An 18,455-nucleotide genomic window follows, 5' to 3' on the forward strand; every position below is an offset into this window, starting at 1 on the left:
CCCCCCAGAATTCCAGACAGCGGCTCTCCCCGCTCTATCCAGATCCCGGCTTTGCCTCAACGCTCTGGCTTTGCGCTCTTCAAGACAGCTCCTACCCATTATCTATGCACCTTGATGTGTTTCTTGATTGTTGGGTAGCTTAAGGGGGAGAGCTGCATCGCAAAACATTGATGTCCCCGTGTTAATCAATCTATGACAGTCTGCCTGCCACCATGGACCAGGGAATCAACCCATTTGTGACGGCCAAACCTCCCAACCCGCCCAAAAACGCCGGGCCTTCACTCCTCGCCTGCTTGCTATGCCGACACAAGCATCTCAAATGTGATGGCAACACACCCGTCTGTGGCCGCTGTGCAGCCACGGGCGCCGAGTGCCAATACACCCCGTCGCGTCGCGGCTACAAAGGCCCGTCAAAGAAACGCCGAGCCAACCCGTCCTCCCCCGATCAACTCCCCACCGACCTATCGGCTTCCTTTGAGGCCCAGCCGTTCTACAATGTCCCCTCCGAATGGGTTCTTCCCGGGAACATGCCTCTCATGCCAGTGACGACGCCGCTACCCAGCACCAGCACGTTGCCGCCTTCCCTTCCGACGACCAGCCCCGAACTGACGACCGATGGCTCGGTCTCGTCGCAGCCTCTTCGCGCGGCTCACAGCCCTCTCACCCCGGACTCGTATTCTTCCAATCCTGGTGATAATTACCTCATTGACATTTACTACACTTACTTTCACCCCTCCCACCCCATCCTGCTCCCATTCCGGACCTTGTATCGGTCTCATGTCCCACCTTTCCTGGAACATGTGATCAAGTTCATTGGCACTCACTTCACCCCCGCAGCGTCCAGTGACACATACAGGCCGACGGTCATGTCGTCTGTCATGGAACAAGATCCTTCGGTGGAGAAGGTTCAGGCGCTGTTGCTTCTGGCCATTGTTCTTCATTCGCGGAACGAGCGAGCTGATGCCGGAGTGTGCATCGCCATGGCCGTGGACCTGGCTTTTGAGCTGGGGCTGCACACCCGACACTTCGCCCAGACCATGGGAGAGGGGGATCCGGTGCGGGAGGAGAGTCTGAGACGAACCTGGTGGGAGTTGTTCATCATTGAAGCAATGCTGACTGCCCTCGGTGTTCAGCCGCAATACCGTTGCAACACCGTGCCTTTGGAGGTGCCACTACCGTGCGAGGAGAGGATTTATCAGGATGGACTGGCTCCCCCGCCCCCATTGACGATTGCACAGTTCGATGAGCGGGCGTTCGCTGATGAAGAACGGGATTTCTCCTCCTATACCTACCGCATCGAAGCGGCTCGGATCTTAGGGCGGGTGGTGGCCATTCAAGATATGGTCGAAGGCCAGCAGGACCAGGTTGAAGCTACCGACGCCCGGATTACTAGCTGGTTCCATCATTTGCCCGAGTCGAAGGCTGAGCTTCTGCGTCCTGATGGCTCAGTGGATGAGATGATGTTCCAGGCGACTATGGTCGTCAACGGGTCGTCTATCTACCTGCACTTCCCGCGCTCGGACCTGCTATCGTCTCCCGCTGTGGCCGCGGAGGTGATCTGCGGTCACCATGGGCCGCTGAGCATCCCGGCCTTCTCGCACCATGCCCATGCCATGAAGGCCGTCAAAGCCGCCAGCGAAATCTCGACGTTGGCATCCATTAGGATGCCCGTGGTCAAACACACCCCGTTCTTCATCTGCACGTTGGTTTTGAGCTCCATGGTGCAGCTTGCCGCCTGCTCGGTGAAAGCCGGCCAGATGCCCGACCCCAGTCGGGACCGGCTTACACTGACGATCGGCGTGTTCAAGACTCTGGCCCGCACGTGGGCCATCTCCCAGAGCATCATGCGGCAGATCAAGGCGGTTGCGCGTGACGTGATGGACCTCGGGCTCCGACCCAATATGGACCAGATCGATCTCAACAGTGTTTTGGATAATGGCCGCTTTTGGATGCCCGACATGCTGCCTCGCTGAAGAATCCGAGTTCGGCGCATCACCTGTGTGGTGTTCCTCAACTGTGGGAGACGTCATGCCTATTGTTTTCTCATAAAAGAATATATCAGCACCAGCCCTTCCAGCGCCTTCTCCCTAAAATCCCCTGTTGATATTCTTGACCATTGCAACGATGATACCCCTTCCCCTGACTGCCCCAGAATGTATGAAACTGGGCCCGACCTACTGAAGACTGATGATTTGTTATGGTGTGTTACATGCCAGGATATGCCGAGATGATGGATGATGACGATGCGATTGTGTTGATTCACCTCGACACCGAGATTTTCTTGCGAGCTTCCCTACATCCGGGGCTGATGTATTGACTTTGGACGCTTCGGATTTAAGCCTGCCAAGCAGCAGAGCTACACATATTTTTCGTTTGAATTATTGAGTCGCGAATTCCGTTTTCTGGTCCTACGGGACCTGCCTAAAATGCATGTCTTTTACATATTTCTTCCTGAGTACTGGGAATTACCTGTCTATTATTACCATGTTTGGTCACCAAATAGCATCTGAAGAGGAACGCTAATAACTGACATTAACTTCTGGTAGATTAGTTAACCGCAAGTCCGGGGAATCCTCCGCCGTACTAGGTTTTTTTTAGCCTTCTGTCGATCTCCACTGCGGGTGCGTATCCACTATCCACAAAATTCCATTCCATGATTTCAGGTAGTTTTCTCCAACATCTACACTTGGAGCTACGCTCAACGTTCCTCACGTTCTTTTCAGTATGGCTACCCACGCCCACTCGTGACAAATCCAGAACCACCCAGGCCAACCACAATTAGTTGCAGCATCCCCCCCCCAAAATGGGGAACCTCACAGTGACGGAACTCCACGACGCCTTGCCCGAGGGCAACTACTTGGACTGGCTCGTGGTGGACGATGTACTCCACCAGATCCTCGTCGACGCAAACCACCTCACAAAGCCGATCAGACACCTACGCATTCGCATGCGCCTCGAGGACCAACTCACGGACCGCCTCCCACAACTCCCGCCGTTCATCCGCTCGGCCTACGCCGCCGACAAAGCCAACTGCATGCTCTACCTCTTCCGGGACATGATGAAACTGAAAGGCGACCTCCAGGCGCGCTGCCGCCAGCGCCGCCTGGCCCTGCCCGCCCACGCCGCCGCGAAGGAGCTCGGGACCTTCACCGAGCCGCCCGCGAACGTGATCAGCAAACATTCTGTGGAGACCAACGCGCGGCGCGCCGGGAAGCCGGAAACCCGCCACCAGTCCAACTGGCGGTATTATTATACGGACGATGGGGACGGGGGCAGGGTGGTTTGTCGGCTGCTGCAGGGCATGTACGGTGCGTTCTTGGAGAAGATCCGAGGCAAGAGGGGTCCACTACCGTCGGGACAGGGATGTGCTTCAGCCGCTGTGGCCGGAGGCGGAGAGCATGAATGTGGCGGTGAGGGGGCTGAGGGAGGAGATTGGCGCGGTGGTGGAGGGGGAGGAGGCGTGGCTGCGCGCCTTGTTTGCGTTGATGCATTCGGATACGGGCGCGGTTTGGTTTGTTGTGGCTGGTGAGTTGGCCGCTGCTTCGGACTAGTGGGCTGGAGGTTTGGTTCTGTGGTTGGTAGCGTAGCTGACGTTGCTCTAGCTAGCGAGAAAAGCCCTGATGGTGTTATTCACCCTGGGGACCGGAGACCCGGCTCCGAACTGCGGTGCATGCATGGGACGTCTCTTGGAGATGAAGCAGCTCGTGACCAGGAGTCCTCGCCTGGAAGTCCAACATCATCTCCTGCACACGATCTACATCCTGAAGATGACCCACATCCTGAAGACGATCTACACTCCGAACCAGGAATCCCACCAGCGGCGCCAACGCGCGAAACCCTACACCTACACGCCCGCGAATCGCAACCCCCCTACCAATAACACAACTCGTCCCCGTATAGTCGTCCCGCGGGTGATAAATCCACTTCGACCACCACCACCACCACCACCACCACAACCGACGATAACCCCTGCCGTGAGCGACCGTGACCGTGACTCGCTGCCCGCTAGACCGTCTACCCTTCCCTGCCTTCTGAACACGCCCGCGCAGCCGGACTGCGCGGAGACGGCTCGGAGATCGAGGAGGCATCTTGCTATCTCTCCTCTCCTAAACTGAATTCGTAGTAAATCTTGAGATACCCTGTCTAGCGTTCCACTTGCTCTGCTGTGTACGTACGCAAAGCGCACGCATTGCGGGCTTGATGCATCCATGAAATATTCCTAAATAGGCCAGCAGTCACGCCTAGGTTGTTTCCGAGGGAATACCGGTAATGATGCCTTGGATTCTCACTGATGGAAAGATAAGTCGATGTATAGTGTACTGTACTGAACTTACTGTACAATCCCACCCCACCCTCCCACCAAGCCCCGCTCCCCCCCCCCCCCCGGGGGCAACTGCTGAGTACCCTAGCTCCTACATCCCATCCCACCATCACCATCACCATCATCATCACCAAAACAGAGGCTAGCAGCGGTGCAACGAGCGAATACATAAACCTTGATCCAATTCCAGAAAGCAAGTCCTCGAAGCTAGGGAAAGGAATGGGAATGGGGATGGGAATGGGGGTATTCGTATTCTTCAATTCAAGTCAATTCAAGTCAAGTCAAGTAAAATCAAGCCAAGTCACCGGGCCATGCATCTGCTGAATTTCATGCAAGTAATAAAAAAAAGAAAAGAGTGGTATAAGTTGTTAGGCGGAAGGGTCTATGATGAGTACAAAGCAAAGCATCGGTCATATCAACTTCGTGAAATCAATAAACTCAAAGTTGCCTTTCCACATGAGACGAACGCCACGTGCAAAACGCAAAAGGACAAGGCCAATCTATGGAGCGATGCAAGTAGAGGCGGGGGGTCGTAAATGAAAGTCGTATCTCTAATGGTGGTATCGAGCAGTGCAGGAAAGGAGTAGGCAGGTTGAGACAGAAACGCAAAATGTAGTGCTGAGCCCCAAAGACAGCATGGCAAAGTGCCCTGCTTTTTTCGTGGCTGGCTTGAAGCACGTGATGCAATTCGAACTAAGATGGAGTGTTACAGAAGGTAAGGCGTGGGGTGTATGGCTATGCTTCTTGAGGACCAGTACCACCATCTTCGGCAATAGAAGATGGCCGACCCGCAGGGAATTCCTGCATCTCACGGAGGGCATCGGCTCGCCGGGCCACCACTTCCTCGCGACGGACGACGTTACGCAGCGCGTCGCTGGCTTGGATGAGGCCGTCGATGCTGATGGCGTGGTTGGTCATCTGGTGGTTGATGTACGTGTAGAGCTCGGCGGGCGTGGAACAGGTCGTGAGCAGTTGCTGTTCGTTCAGTTTCAGCAGGGCGAGAGCAACCTGGAACAAAAACGTGCTGCCGCCGCCACTGCCGCTGCTCGAGGAGACATTGTTCGTGGTGCTCGAGTTGGTATCATTGCCGTCGCGGGATGACGACGCATTCGTGGGGGTGAATGAGCTGGTCACGTTAAGGCATAGGACAACATCCCACACCCGGTAGAGTGCTTCTGCAGAGAGACAGTCAGTGAAGACGGAAAGGAACCACTGAAATGTCAAAGCCTCCAGCTCGACATTCAGGCTTTCGAGGTGCGCAGATAGCTTGGGCAGGACTTCCGAGATGTAACGCCGCAGAACTACTTGATCCGCGCGAGACGCTAGCAGGCCATGGTCGTAATAATGCTCCGGCAGGATGACCTCGATCATGGACGCCAGAAGCCAGAAGGTGTCCTCGGCCGTAGGTGTGACAAGCAGCAGAGAGGCGGTAATGAGGTTCATTCCTTGACAGTATCCAACCTCCGGGTTGCGGCGAGAATATGCGAGCAGGACCTCCTTGAGCTTCTCCACCCCCGGGCCTTTGCGGAAGAAGACATTGTCCGTCAGGGTGCGGTTGATATCCATCTCGATCTGCGACACGACCGAAGGGTCGGGATCACTCCCACCAACGCCCCGGACGAGATCATCATAGTAACCGGGCACCCGCATCGAAGACGCACCGCTGCATTCAGACCAGATCTTGGCTCGAAGCGCGACGGGAATCCCACCCAGCACGAGGGCCCGGAACTCCCGCCATTTAGCACGACCGACCTTGCCTTTGTTGCCCAGACCAGATATACCCACCATTTCGCCGTCCGCTAGGGACGCCTCGGGTGTATCGACAGACTGCAAAGGGCGGTCCGAGGCCGCGGCCGCGGCCGCAGCGGCTTCCCCATCCTTGCGGCGTTCGGCACGCACTTTGCGCAGAAACTCGTTCCATCTCACCGTTCTTTCTCGCTGCAGAGAATCGTGAAGCTCGGTCAGCTGCTCTAGCAGTAACTTGACCGGTTCGTTCTCGTTGGCAGCCAGCGCGGCAGTCTCGTCGGAGGACAGCCCGGCGAACTCAGGGCGATCGGCAATCACCGCTGAGGTAGATGCAGATGGCTGGGCGTTTGGGGTGACCGAGACGGACCCACGTTTGTCGACAGCTACTGCAGTGCTGCGCGGCTGAGTGTCACCCGCAGTAGTCAAAGAGATGATGGGACCAGCGGAGGGGGTGTGCGAAAGCAGTTCAGTCGGCGCCGTCGGAACCACCAGATAGTCCTGCCATCGCCCAACCGCAATAGCACCAGCTTCGGCGTTTCTGGGGGATACGGATGCTGGAGATGATTCGCTGCCAGTGGTAGCCTGCAACAAATTTCGATAGTCGGAGCCATCATCGCCGTCTGAGGTATCAGTGCGGAGGCTGTCTAGAGTCTCCGCGATACTAAGCCGGTTACCTGCCGGCCCACCCCGTTTCAGATCGCTGGCTTCCCTCTGCCGCCTCTTCCGGCTTTGGTCGTAGATGAACCCGAACCGGTCCGTCAGTAAATCTCCCGACTGGTAATTGTTGTAAATGTTCGCAAGCGTCGGAGGTCGATCCTCCAGCGGCAAGATCGCATCCATCTCCACGGGGCCCAGATTGGTGGCATTTTTACTTGCAGCCTCGGAGCTTGCACCCTGTGAAACGCTTGCCGACCCTTGTCTCCGGCCGGCCTGGCTGGCTTTCGCTAAGGCACCCGATCCAGGGGATCGTCCTGGAGCACCTTGGATGTTGACGTTGCTGTTGATCCGCTTCAGCGCCGCCACCGCTGAAATGGCAGGTGACGCAGGCTTATTCGCTTCGCGGTGGGCCGACATAGCTCTTCCACGGGAGTTTTCCGCATTCGCGTCGTCCTTGCTCGGTTGGGTGTTTCCGGCAAACAGCTTGACCGTCCATGAGGACAGCGACTTCGAGGATTTGCGCGAATGGACACTGGCGTCATCGCCGTTGGCGGCCGCGAGGCGCCGTCCAACGACCTCGCCGGCCCCCAAGCCACTTTGTTGTTGGTCGTCGGGGGGTTGAAACAACTGGTCATCGAGAGCTTTGCGGCGCCCCGCCGACGGGTTGCTCGCGTTTCGAGGCCGCTGCGTCTCCTCCTCGGCTCCGCTCATCACACTGCTGGCGCGACTCGTCTTCCGACTCCCCAGCGTCCCGCCGAAGATGAAATCGCCCCAGCTCCGGATCGAGCTTTGTCTCTTGCGGTTCGAGTTGGAGTCGAGACTCGAGTGGCCCGAGCGCGCGTCACTCTCGAGCGACCGCTGCGGCGCGCGCACCGTCGCCTGCTGCGCCGGATTCACCCCATTGTTCTCCGCCCCACCGAGATCCTCCGCTCCGTGCGACATCCCCACCCCATCGTCCATCGCCTGCTGCATCAGCCCATGCACGCTCGACGACGAGCTCCCGGACTGCTCCGCACTCGCCCCCCTGTTCTCCTTGCCCCTCGCCCCCTCGGGGTTCAAGGGGATGTGCTCCAGCAAATACAGCCGCCGCTCGATATCCTGGTTTGAGACGGAGACCTCGCGGAGCATGCGCTTCAGCTCGCGCTCCCGCGCGTCCGCCCGCTGGCGGAGCGCCGAGATCTCCGCATCCCGCTGCGCCAGGTCCCGCGCGAACTGCCGCACCAGCTTGACCGCGCCCGTGGTGGCGATCAGCCGTTCAATGTGCGCATCGTCCGCCAGGTGGAGAGCCCCGGGGAAGTCCCGGATAGGTACCGAGTCCCCGAAGAGGGCGGCACGTCCGGACGCGCTGGTGGTGGTCGAGGAGCTCGTCAATTTGGCCAGGGCAGCTCGCCGATCCCGCGTGGTGGTTGTGGTGGCGTTGTTGTTCTCCCCCGCCGAGTGTAAGAAGTCGTTGATGCTATGGACATCCCGATCCTCCAGCAGGGCATTTGTCAGGGCGCGATTGAGGGCCGGCTGGCCGAGGAAGCCGTCCACGGAGCGGTCTGGCGGAGAAAGGGATGGGAAGGAGGTGAGGTCCGTGGTGGTCGCGTTGGAGGAGGCGGCGGAATGACGCTTCTGGGAGCGGGCTCGGACGGTTCTAGCCTTCTGGCTGTGTCGGGAAGAGGAGGAGGTCCGCGAGGACGAACGACGCGGTACTGGGGCCGGTGGTGTTGGTGCCGTGGGTATATCGCACTCCGCCATGGCTGTTAGGGCGGTGAACACGAGAGGAGGGCTGCAGATCTGTGGTCTTCATGTAGACTTTTTTTGTTTCGCGTTCTGTGCGGTTTCTAATTCAATTTAGACAGATCATGAACAGATTCATGAAATAAATTCAGGCAGGGGACGTGGTGTGGCTGGTTTTAAAGTGGTGTTTGGCGACGGTGGTCAGGTCTCGTGCAACTGTAGCAGCTGTGCAGTGGTGCTGCCTTCGCGGGATTTTTCATTTGTAGGAGAGTGAATGATGTCGTAACCGGAGTAAGTGCTAGCAGATCTGCACAGTGAGCTACAGACCACGGTGTAGACCGCCTCAGATAATGGAAGCGAGAGGTCGAAAAGTGCAGAAGAAAAAAAACAGGGACGGGGCAACGAGAGGATTCAGGCGCGGGCCAGCAGCAGAGAAGCAGCAGCATTCCAAAGCGGAATGGCATTTCTGCCCGGCCATGACGTGTGGCCGCAGCAACCCATGTGACTGCTGACATAAGCTGGTGATCCAAGTCACCTGACCAGCTCCGTCCCAGCCTCGGTTCTCCGCAAAATGTAAGCGGAACTGCCGCGGGGAACAATTTGGAGGAGTATAAGACGGAGACTCCCCCTTTCTCGTATTTGAATTAACCATAGAACTGACATTGTGGGATAGTAAGCTCAGATCTCACTTAAATTATCTTTCATCTTCTTTACTTTCAGAAGCAATCACATCATAACCATGTCCGGCAACGCCAAACGCCGCCTCCAAGCTCTCAGCCAGCAGCTGGTCGAAGGCATCCCCGACGCCGGGACCTTCGAGGATATTCCCCGAATCCGATCCATTGCCCCTGATTCCGTGGGACCGTGAGTACCCCCTGACTATCTGTTTGTCAAACAAATAACTAACCTCTTGATTATAGTCGGGTAAAGGACAAAGTCGCTATCGTCACCGGTAAGTGCCCATCTATACAACATGCATGGTTCACCGCATACGTAAACTACCAAACACCAAATCACCTCCCCAAACCAACTTACCCCCCAAACCAACTCCAATCTAAACCCCCAAACCCCAAAAACTAACCCCAAAAAGGCGCCAACTCCCCCACGGGCATCGGCCGCGCCACAGCGCACCAATACGCCCACAACGGCGCGGCAGCGATCTACCTATGCGACTTCGTCGACACGCACCTCGCAACGCACCGGCGGGAGATCGAGTCCCTGTACCCGGCCACCAAGGTGTACGTGCGGCGGTTCGACGCGGCCTCGGAAGGCGCCGTGCAGGCGGTGGTGGAGGAGGCGCTGCGGGCGCACGGCCGGCTGGACATCTTCTTCGCGAACGCGGGGGTCGTGGGCCAGCAGAAGCTGCTGACGCAGATCACGGCGGAGGAGTTTGCGGAGACGCTGCGGGTGAATACGGTGGGGTGCGTGGCCCCTTCCTGGAAATTGGAGAGTGGCAGAGTGGCATGAGAGGCTGTCTATCGCACAAGAAGCGTTGAGAGGATATCTGACACTGACGCTGACACTGACACCGACACTGACACATTTCCTCTGGTAGGGTGTTTCTGGCCGTCAAGTACGCCTCTACCGCGATGCAACAGACGTCCGCCGCCAAGCCCTACCCCGGGGGCTCGATCATCTGCACGGCCTCGGTGGCGGGCCTGCGGTCCAACGGGGGCTCGACGGATTACTCGGCCTCCAAGGCGGCGGTGGTCAGCATCGCGCAGACGGCCGCCTTCCAGCTGACGGGGACGGGCATCCGCGTCAACGCCATCTGCCCAGGCTTGATCGAGACGGGCATGACGCAGCAGATGTTCGACGCCGCGCGCGCCCGCGGCACCCAGCGCAAGCTCGGCCAGCTGAACCCCTTGCAGCGCGGGGCCATCGCCGACGAGGTCGCGCGCGTCGCCCTGTTCTTGGGCAGTGACGAGGCCAGCTACGTCAACGGGCAGGCCTGGGCGGTTTGTGGCGGACTGAGTGCTGGACACCCGTTCGTGCCAGGGAAGTTGGCCTAACAACAGAACGCACGGTTTGGTTACAGTGCTCGACGGAAGGCATTGGAATGGGTGGCTGGTTGTGATAAGTACTTTTAATAACCCGTTCAATTAATGTGAGATGATTTCGTACAGCACTAGCTGCACGGTAGAAAGGCACGGCTAATCCATATATAACGGACTCCACGTGGCAGCTTCAAGCAGCCTTCTCCAGAGAATTGGACATATAACAAATGGGAAACACAAAGGTGACACAATAGGAAAATCGAGCGAATGAAGGGTCGGCTCCGTTACAGAGTGCCAAGGTGATCTACTACAAGGCGGGGGATAGGGATAGATCCCAAGAATCGAAAGTGGTATAGAACCGGCAAAGGAAAGAGACAGCAACCCAAGACATCAAGGGGCCCCAAGAATAAAAGGCCAAGAAAGCAATGGCATGGGTCCAAGAAAAATCTTCCAGAAGAAAAGAGATCAACACCTGTGCAGAAAATCATGGGACATATGTCCTAACTGGATCAAATGGAGCCAATATCCATGAGGTCCCCAAGAAAAAGATTAAAAGCAAGGAGAAAAAAGAAAAGGCCAAAACGTGGCTAATTCGCTCTGAATCAGTTGGGACAGTATAAGAGCAGATGTCATGTCACGGATCGTTGGAGCAGGGTATCGCAAAGACAATGCACGATTACATAACCAATCTGGAAGTGCTGGATTGCATGAGGTCTCCGCTCGCCTGCTTCGACAGAGTGCCAGGTTCAGAGTGCTCGTCAAAGCCCGCCGTCTCATGGGCACGTTCATCGTTGTCCTCGACTATCCGGGTAGGGATCTCACTGACCCCATACTGCTGACTCGACCTCTCCGGGAACGTCGAGCTACTGATCATTGACATCGAAGTGCTTGACCGGTTGTGAACTAGGTCCGGCGTTGGGGGAACGCTGGAATGGCAGTCATTCGGGTGCAACGAGTTATTGTCACCGTCCCCCATCTCGCTACCCGCAGGAGTCAAAAGTCCATCGTGCGTTCTGGGCATCAGGCGGTTACCGGACGGAGTTGTCCGACCATGGTCATCGATGTCATCCTCCTCCGCGTCCTGTGCCAGTTGCAGACCCTCCACAGCGGCGGCGCACTGCTCGCTGATGCTGCGGATAATGTCCGAAATGGCATCGGTCTTGTCGCGCAGGTAGCGATCTGCAACATCAGTTATACTTAAACGAGCGAGACGATTGTGCCCTTTACCGATGTTCAGGAGATGCTGCTCCAGATCCGAGCTCGGCTCGCTGCTAGGAGCCTTTACGGGCTCCGTAGCAAACGAGCGCGAGCTGGCAGGTTCCTTAGGGGTTTCGACCTCGTCCTCCTTGGTCTCCTCAAAGGTCTCCTTTTCAGCGAGCCCGGACAGTTCGGCAGAGCTGCCAATCGAGCGAACGATATGCTCCATGTGGTGGGTCTGGCCATTGATAAGGCTGCGGAGGTGCAGGACCACCCGCTGCGCATCATCCCGCTGCCGAGCTAGAGACGCGTTGCTGTGCTGCAGTGAAGCGAGCTCCTTTTGGTTACGCTTCCGCTCACGCTCCAATTCCTCCGCAATTTCTTGTTGCAGAACCAACGCCTCAAGTGCATCGTCGCGCTGCTTCTCTGTGCCGGACAGGCGCAGTGTGAGACGAGCCACATCATCCTTCTGCTGGTCAATGAGACCAGTGAGACGACGGTTTTCGCGCTTGTGATTCTCAATCTTGACCTTGAGCTCAGAGGTCTCCTTGGTCAACTGTTCGGCGAAGGCCTGGAACTTGAGGAACTGCACGAAGTTAGAACGCTGTTCACAACCGAAAAATCCTTGCAATGACATACCTGTTGCTTCCAAGTCTCCAGCTCCTCAACCAAGAAGTTGTTGCGCTTAGTGACCTTGGTCAATTCCGTGTCCATACGGCCCTTCAGGTTAATGAAATCTTGCCAGGCCTCCATAGCATCGCGAGAGTATTGGTTTCTCTCGCGGACAATCTCGTTCAAATGTCTCATAGAGACCTTTGTCATCAAGGGCTTCTTGACTGAGCCACCAAAGATAGCCTTCATGCCAGTGTTGCGTCCCTGATCAACTGTTTAGTATGCACAAACTAGAAGTGGAAAGGAGGGATACTAACCAGTTTCTCGCACACATGATCCATGACACCCATGATCGCATCTTGGTTCCACCAGGAGGGATCCTGAACACTTTCCACCTCCCCTCGCATGACAATGATCTGACCAGCGGGGATGAGCTTACCACCTGCGTAGGCGGAGCGGAGATGGTTGGGCACCCCGGACGGCGAGACATCACCATTGAGAGCCTGAGTCAATCGGTTGATGAACTTCGTGCGCTGACCGGGACTCAGGACGCTAGGGGGGCTCGAAGTCAAGACGAAGTTTCGGTCGAGGTCGATGACCAAGGCATCTGAAGGAGCGTTGAAAAGAGAGCGGCACTCAGCGGTGATACCCAGAATGTACGGGCCGGGTTCCTGGACCAAGTCCTTGACATGACGGGCATGAACCATAGGCACGTAGAGACCGCTCCATTCGTAGATGCGAACGCAGTACCGAATAGTCTCAGCGGCCATTGTGAGCATAGCCGGGTAGTGACTGACGAAGATAATCCGGCGAGTGGGTGAGACAGCAGCCTCAATGACTCCAACGATGTTGGGAATGGACAGACAGGTGAACAGGGGCCACATGGAGAAGTTTTGGAAGCCCGTGGGAGACGAGGGAAACTGGTAGCAAAGCGCATAGTCCTTCATGTCGATACGAACCAGATCGTTGAGGCGGGGGGCGGGGAAGCTTAGGATGCGCGAGACCTCTTCAGCATGGAACAAATTGGTCGCCTTATTCCAATGGATCCACATGCCACGCAGGTAGTCACCTAGAAGGTCGTACAGAGGGTAGCGAGAAAGGAAGCTCAGGCAGTAGGGGATCCAGTAGGTCTCCTCTGGGTTGTCATAGAAATCCTGTTCGGTTTTCTTCCGCAACTCCCGGATAGTTTCGGCGCGTTTATCGTCGGCGCGAGACCAAACCCGCAAAGCAATTCCATAGAGTGTGTGGGAGGAATCTTGTTGCAGAACAAAAGCATGGTGCACACAGTGAGGCTGGGTCTTGCCGGTGCAAATCTCGACATCGTGGGGGAAACAAGCCTAGATCATGTCAGCAACATGCAACTTCGATTTGTGACAGCATCTGACAAAACACAGGGGCCATGACATACCCTCATCGCCGCATGCAAGGACTTAGCGATCTCGTTATCCTGTTCCAAGCGGGGGCTGCTCCCCAGGATCTCAGGCAACCAGAACTGACTGACGGCTCCCTTCATGTGGGCGATCTTGCCCTGGGCGGGGGCGGGGGCGCGAACCCATTGAGAGGGCTCGCGACCCACACCGCAAACCATGTAGGCATGGGTGAGAGTCTTGGGGGTCCGTTGGGCGGCGGGTTTCGAGCTCATCTGGGAAGGGATTGGTTGAGTGATGCGGGAATGAAGCGAGGAGGTGCGACTGGGGACGACCAGCGAGTTTTCTCCTTGGTCGCGCGTTGAAGGCCGATCGCGGGTAGATGGGCGGACGAAAGACGCAGGGTCTCTCAGAGACGGGCCCATAATGACGGTCGGGGAGATTGTTTATGTACTTATGTCGGCAGAGTGATGAATTGGTCCTCGGATATGTGCGAGGTCGATTGGGTGATCCTGTTTTTGGGTGTGGCAAGTTCTCTCGAACCACGGATTCTGAGAGATCTGACGGGACTGCGAGAAACAGAGCAGTTTAATGGGGGGGGGGGGGGGGGGGGGAAGGAATGAAAGCTCGCAATGGAGTCGAGAAGATGACCAAGAACGAGCTGAAGATAGCACTGCTAGCAGTCGGGATAAAATGAAGCCGAAGGAAAGACAACAACCGAACAGGGGGGAAACAGGCGATTGGTGATAATGATAAAGAGAGATCGGACAATTCGGTCACAGCTACTGCTCACACACACTCAATTGATGGACATTTCCCAGGTGGGTGATACAGCACGTCTTCTCAAAGGTCAGACATGTGTGTATGTAAGTAATTTATTGAGTGGACTCGAGGCAAGGTTTCTCTTGTCTCTATCCCCTGGGGGTTGGGTCGGTTGGGGGTGGTGGTGGTGGTGGCGGTAGTGTTGACACGGAATAGACCTGATCCTCGGGTGAGGGGAAGAGAGAGGGAGGGAGGGAGGGAGGAAGAGGTGAGGAAAAGAAAGAGGTAAGAAGAGAGGGAGAGAGGGGATGAAGACGGGTGGAAGGCCGTTAGAGAAGGTTTAAAAAAAGAAAAAGGGAAGAAAGAAAAATAAATTAACTAGGAGCGTAAGAGAGAGAGAGACAGAGAGAGAGAGAAACTCTCGAGAGACAGAAGAAGCGCAAGCTTGTCAATCCTGACCCTGATACTCCGTACTCGTAGTATGAAAGGGGGTTGCGGAAAGTGGAAAAGCCGGTCCTGTTCCTGCGCCGGTGGGTTTGCCAACCCACTAAAGCTCTAAAGCTCTTTAGTTCCGTGGCACTAATTTTCCCATCTCCACTTCCTCGTGCTTCCTTTCAGTCATTGTTCTGCTCGGGTCAATTGCATCTTCACAGCAGGAAGTACAGGAAACTACAGCTCTGCTAGTGTGATGTGCAATGTGCAATAGGCAAGATGAAAAGTTCTACAAGCATCCGTCTTTCTCTTGCCCGATTTTCCGCCGAATTCTATTCTGGACGAGGCTACACGCTGGTGGCCGTTCCTTGCGCCCGTGCGGGGAGATGAGAAGCTTATAGCTTGGTTGCGCGGAGAGACCTCTCGACCGGTTACTCTTACCCTTTGACTTGGCCTGACGAATCCTGGATCACACAAGAAATCAGGTCAGTTTATAGTCTGAAATGCGATTGCATTGGTATGAGAATCAGCCAACAAGAGAACCCCAGGCATCGTCGGCCCGAAAGTCTCAACCACGCGACAATGGGGCTTTTCCGGCGAGAAACCATTGGGACGATGAGGCCAAACCAACAGCCGGAATAATGAAGAAGAACCAGTCAAACTCAAAACCCTGAGCCACACTGGTCCAGTGAGGGAGATCATAGCCAGCATTTTCGCAGTATCCACTCGACAAGACATGACCAGAACGGCCAAGTCGAGGACACCGGATGCACCAAGGTCAGGAACAGCGATGCCCCTTTCCCGTCTCTGTCAGGGAGGTCAAAAGAGGGGGTGGGAGGGGGTCCCGTCGGTCCCACGCCAATGACGGCTTGCTTATCAGGGGAACTCTTGTAGCTTCGGTGCCTGTTTCCATTGACGGGTGAGTTCTCGTCTTCTATCAGCCTGTCTTCCTCTGCTGTGTGTACTATACGGGTAGGCGTCGAACAGCATAGATGATCGGTTGAGATCGCGACATATCATCTGGCAGCTCGCATACGACAGCTAATCAGATGCACACAATTCGGAGGCAGGCTGTCAAAGTCCAGTCCTGTACGGAGTAGATAGACGATCGATCAGCCATCCCTGTCTTGGGCCAGAGGATGATCGTCATTTCCTTTCATGGTTTGCAGCAGTTCGCCCTCAGACCCATTTTATGGGTTAGACTAGCCAGCCGCATTGGTCAGCAGAGAACTGCATGGGCAACTTCCATGCATCAAGAACGACAATTTTGACATTGACTTTGACAAGGGCGCAATGCAACGCACCCGCCACTTTGCCAGCAAGCAGACATGCTGAAGTGAGGGTTTTGGCGAGAACAGCGCCATCGCCACCCGTGCAGATGGACCGCCAGCGGCAGTTTCGTTTCGCTTGCCGGCCGCTGCGTCTGCGGGCTCCACCGTTCGAGTCAGTCACATCCAGACCACCGGACTCGGTAAAAGAACTGGCGCAGCTGCAACTGACAGCTCTGAGGTGCGTATGGAACAGTCACCTGTCAGCGAGTTGACGTTGAAGCAACCCACTATCAGATCGAAAGACCGTGTGCATGCAGATGGTGACAGCGATCGCAGGGTCATGATTGAGGGATCGAACGGTCCGCCTGCGATAATCTGCTGGACACCGCAGATTGATATGATCATCCGATCTGAAGAATGTAGGATAAATACTTAAGTCAAGAACCACAGTGGCCGACCGGCCCTTTTGCCTTCAGAAGATCCATGATGGGTCTTAACAATACCCGAATAGAAATGAGGCAACGAGAGGCAACTTCGATCTTTGCGAAACCACACACACACACACACACACACACACACACACACACACACACACACACACACACACACACACACACACACCGCAATTTCGGTTCTTCTACAAAATACTCTAGCGACGACAGCGGGGGTGAAAAACTACGAATGGGTCAAACGAAGCGATCCGACCCAGCAGATGGCTGAGAGTCCAGACCGGAGAGCGAAGAGTGTTAGAGAAAAGAGAGGCCTTCATCTCAGCAATCCATGGTTCGTGAGCGGGAAGAATCTCCCCCTCTCTCGATTCCCGCTCTCGACATCGACCCTTGGGATTCGCGATCCCCTGCCACGGATACCGACGTCTGTCAAAATTTATCCCATGCGCCAATGTAACTACAGGATTGCTGTCTCACTACAAAGAAGAGTCCCCTTGGCACATCCAAAGTAAATTGAATTGTCAACTAAACTGAACTAAACCTAAGACAACGGAGCAGCTCTTCGTTCTTCTGTTCCATTTTCCGGCCACACTCCTTTTCTAGAAGCCCCAGCGAAGATCTCTCCTTGCGTGGAGCTCCACCCACGGTCACAAATATACAAACCGCGAATCACGATTTCGAGAACGAAATCCCACCCGGTTGCAATTCCGCAATCCGCATAAACTCCAGGTCCCGCCATAAAGATGGAGCTCACCTAAGATCGCCCGAAATGAACTTTTCCCTTTCTCCCCCGTCCCCCCGATCAGCCCTGACTGAAACTCGCTCGCATCATGCTCTCGCCGTCCCCCGGGCACTTTGAAACGAACCCTGGTTTATAATCTGGAACCTTGTCGGTGCAGTACTTTTGCACTGTACCACTTGGCTATGTACTTGATTGGAATAGCGACCGCGATCATAAGATAGATAATATTGACATGCCTTTTAGTTCGATGCCCCTTGACCGAACGGACCGTACTATGTCTGGTTCTATGTTTCTCCGGAACAATCGCAGTGGAACTAGCGCTCTCCTACAAATAACCGATTCTATTCACAATATCCCTCCACATACAAATAAACAACATAGCCTGCTATTACTCCTCACATGGGATACGATACGATATCAAATCTCAAGGACCCCGATTCCGAGCCCTTGGGACAGGGTAGGGCCCAGAGTTGCACAAATGCACCCTCCGTTCACAGAGCCTTGCGCATCTCACAAAACTATACGCACAGTACAGCACCTGGGCCCTAATAGCCCTTCCCAATTTCACTCGCATCCCCCCGCCACTATTGCAGCCTGTACAGTACAGTACTGCAAAAGAATGACAATAGAGAAAACCCACCTTCTTGATCTCACCTTAACTGAAGTGGCAGTAATACCGACCTACCCAGAGTCAGAAATCACCATGTGCATACTATATGCAATTAGCCACCGAAACCTTCACACTGTACAGTACAGAGGTACCGAGTATATCTCTCCACCAAGCAGTCCACTACTATTTATCCCCCTCTCCCAATATCCTAAGTCAGGTATCATAGAAACCCTTCCACATAAACCCAAGCCCAACCACAGCCAAAGAACCAAGCCCCATGTCCGTCCATCAACCACATTCCGCGGCAGCAGGAGCCACAGCTCACACCCCTGCAACCAAACTCCCCGGATAGCGTGTTTCAGCAACCTGGTCCAATAGTCCTATAATCCCGGTTGTATGTCCGGTAGACTATAGTTAATTAAGGTAGGTAATGTCAAAATAATCCCTCCGCACAGAGCGAGACTACCGTAAGTACTGTACATACAATACATACTAAGGTTCTCGAGTCCAGGGTACTGTACGTTCAAATATAAGGCACGGAAGGGACTTTTTTTCTCCTGTCTGAGATGA

The 18,455-nt window shown here is 55.4% G+C and overlaps 6 protein-coding genes across 6 annotated transcripts; 4 read left to right on the forward strand and 2 right to left on the reverse strand.

Moving 5' to 3' along the window:
* Positions 1 to 17: 17 nt before the first annotated feature.
* BO86DRAFT_19392 (Zn(II)2Cys6 transcription factor) lies at positions 18 to 2,358 on the forward strand. The gene has a single exon (XM_025666696.1). It carries the CDS (start codon positions 213 to 215, stop codon positions 1,971 to 1,973), a length of 1,761 nt encoding a protein of 586 aa, XP_025522195.1. The 5' UTR covers positions 18 to 212; the 3' UTR covers positions 1,974 to 2,358.
* Positions 2,359 to 2,629: 271 nt separating this feature from the next.
* Positions 2,630 to 4,242, forward strand: BO86DRAFT_413949 (uncharacterized protein). Its single transcript, XM_025674793.1, has 3 exons — positions 2,630 to 3,303; positions 3,362 to 3,525; positions 3,607 to 4,242. The coding sequence occupies exons 1-3, from the start codon at positions 2,804 to 2,806 to the stop codon at positions 4,113 to 4,115; spliced, it is 1,173 nt and encodes a 390-aa protein (XP_025522196.1). The 5' UTR covers positions 2,630 to 2,803; the 3' UTR covers positions 4,116 to 4,242.
* Positions 4,243 to 5,056: 814 nt separating this feature from the next.
* BO86DRAFT_404765 (TBC domain-containing protein) lies at positions 5,057 to 8,516 on the reverse strand (the record flags this gene model as incomplete). The annotated part of the gene is made up of 2 exons (XM_025674045.1): positions 5,057 to 8,372; positions 8,410 to 8,516. 2 exons carry the CDS (start codon positions 8,514 to 8,516, stop codon positions 5,057 to 5,059), a joined length of 3,423 nt encoding a protein of 1,140 aa, XP_025522197.1.
* Positions 8,517 to 9,068: 552 nt separating this feature from the next.
* BO86DRAFT_413951 (SDR family NAD(P)-dependent oxidoreductase) lies at positions 9,069 to 10,458 on the forward strand (the record flags this gene model as incomplete). Its single annotated transcript, XM_025674794.1, has 4 exons — positions 9,069 to 9,310; positions 9,367 to 9,398; positions 9,537 to 9,867; positions 10,002 to 10,458. Exons 1-4 carry the CDS (start codon positions 9,186 to 9,188, stop codon positions 10,456 to 10,458), a joined length of 945 nt encoding a protein of 314 aa, XP_025522198.1. The 5' UTR covers positions 9,069 to 9,185.
* A 661-nt stretch (positions 10,459 to 11,119) lies between these two features.
* Positions 11,120 to 14,044, reverse strand: BO86DRAFT_326065 (DENN (AEX-3) domain protein; the record flags this gene model as incomplete). Its single annotated transcript, XM_025668554.1, has 4 exons — positions 11,120 to 12,226; positions 12,280 to 12,516; positions 12,570 to 13,589; positions 13,661 to 14,044. 4 exons carry the CDS (start codon positions 14,042 to 14,044, stop codon positions 11,120 to 11,122), a joined length of 2,748 nt encoding a protein of 915 aa, XP_025522199.1.
* A 3,232-nt stretch (positions 14,045 to 17,276) lies between these two features.
* BO86DRAFT_19441 (uncharacterized protein) lies at positions 17,277 to 18,446 on the forward strand. Its single transcript, XM_025666697.1, has one exon. It carries the CDS (start codon positions 17,508 to 17,510, stop codon positions 18,261 to 18,263), a length of 756 nt encoding a protein of 251 aa, XP_025522200.1. The 5' UTR covers positions 17,277 to 17,507; the 3' UTR covers positions 18,264 to 18,446.
* The last annotated feature ends 9 nt before the right edge of the window (positions 18,447 to 18,455 follow it).

The sequence above is a fragment of the Aspergillus japonicus genome (genome assembly GCF_003184785.1).
Source record: "Aspergillus japonicus CBS 114.51 unplaced genomic scaffold BO86scaffold_106, whole genome shotgun sequence".
Taxonomy (NCBI): Eukaryota; Fungi; Ascomycota; class Eurotiomycetes; order Eurotiales; family Aspergillaceae; genus Aspergillus; species Aspergillus japonicus.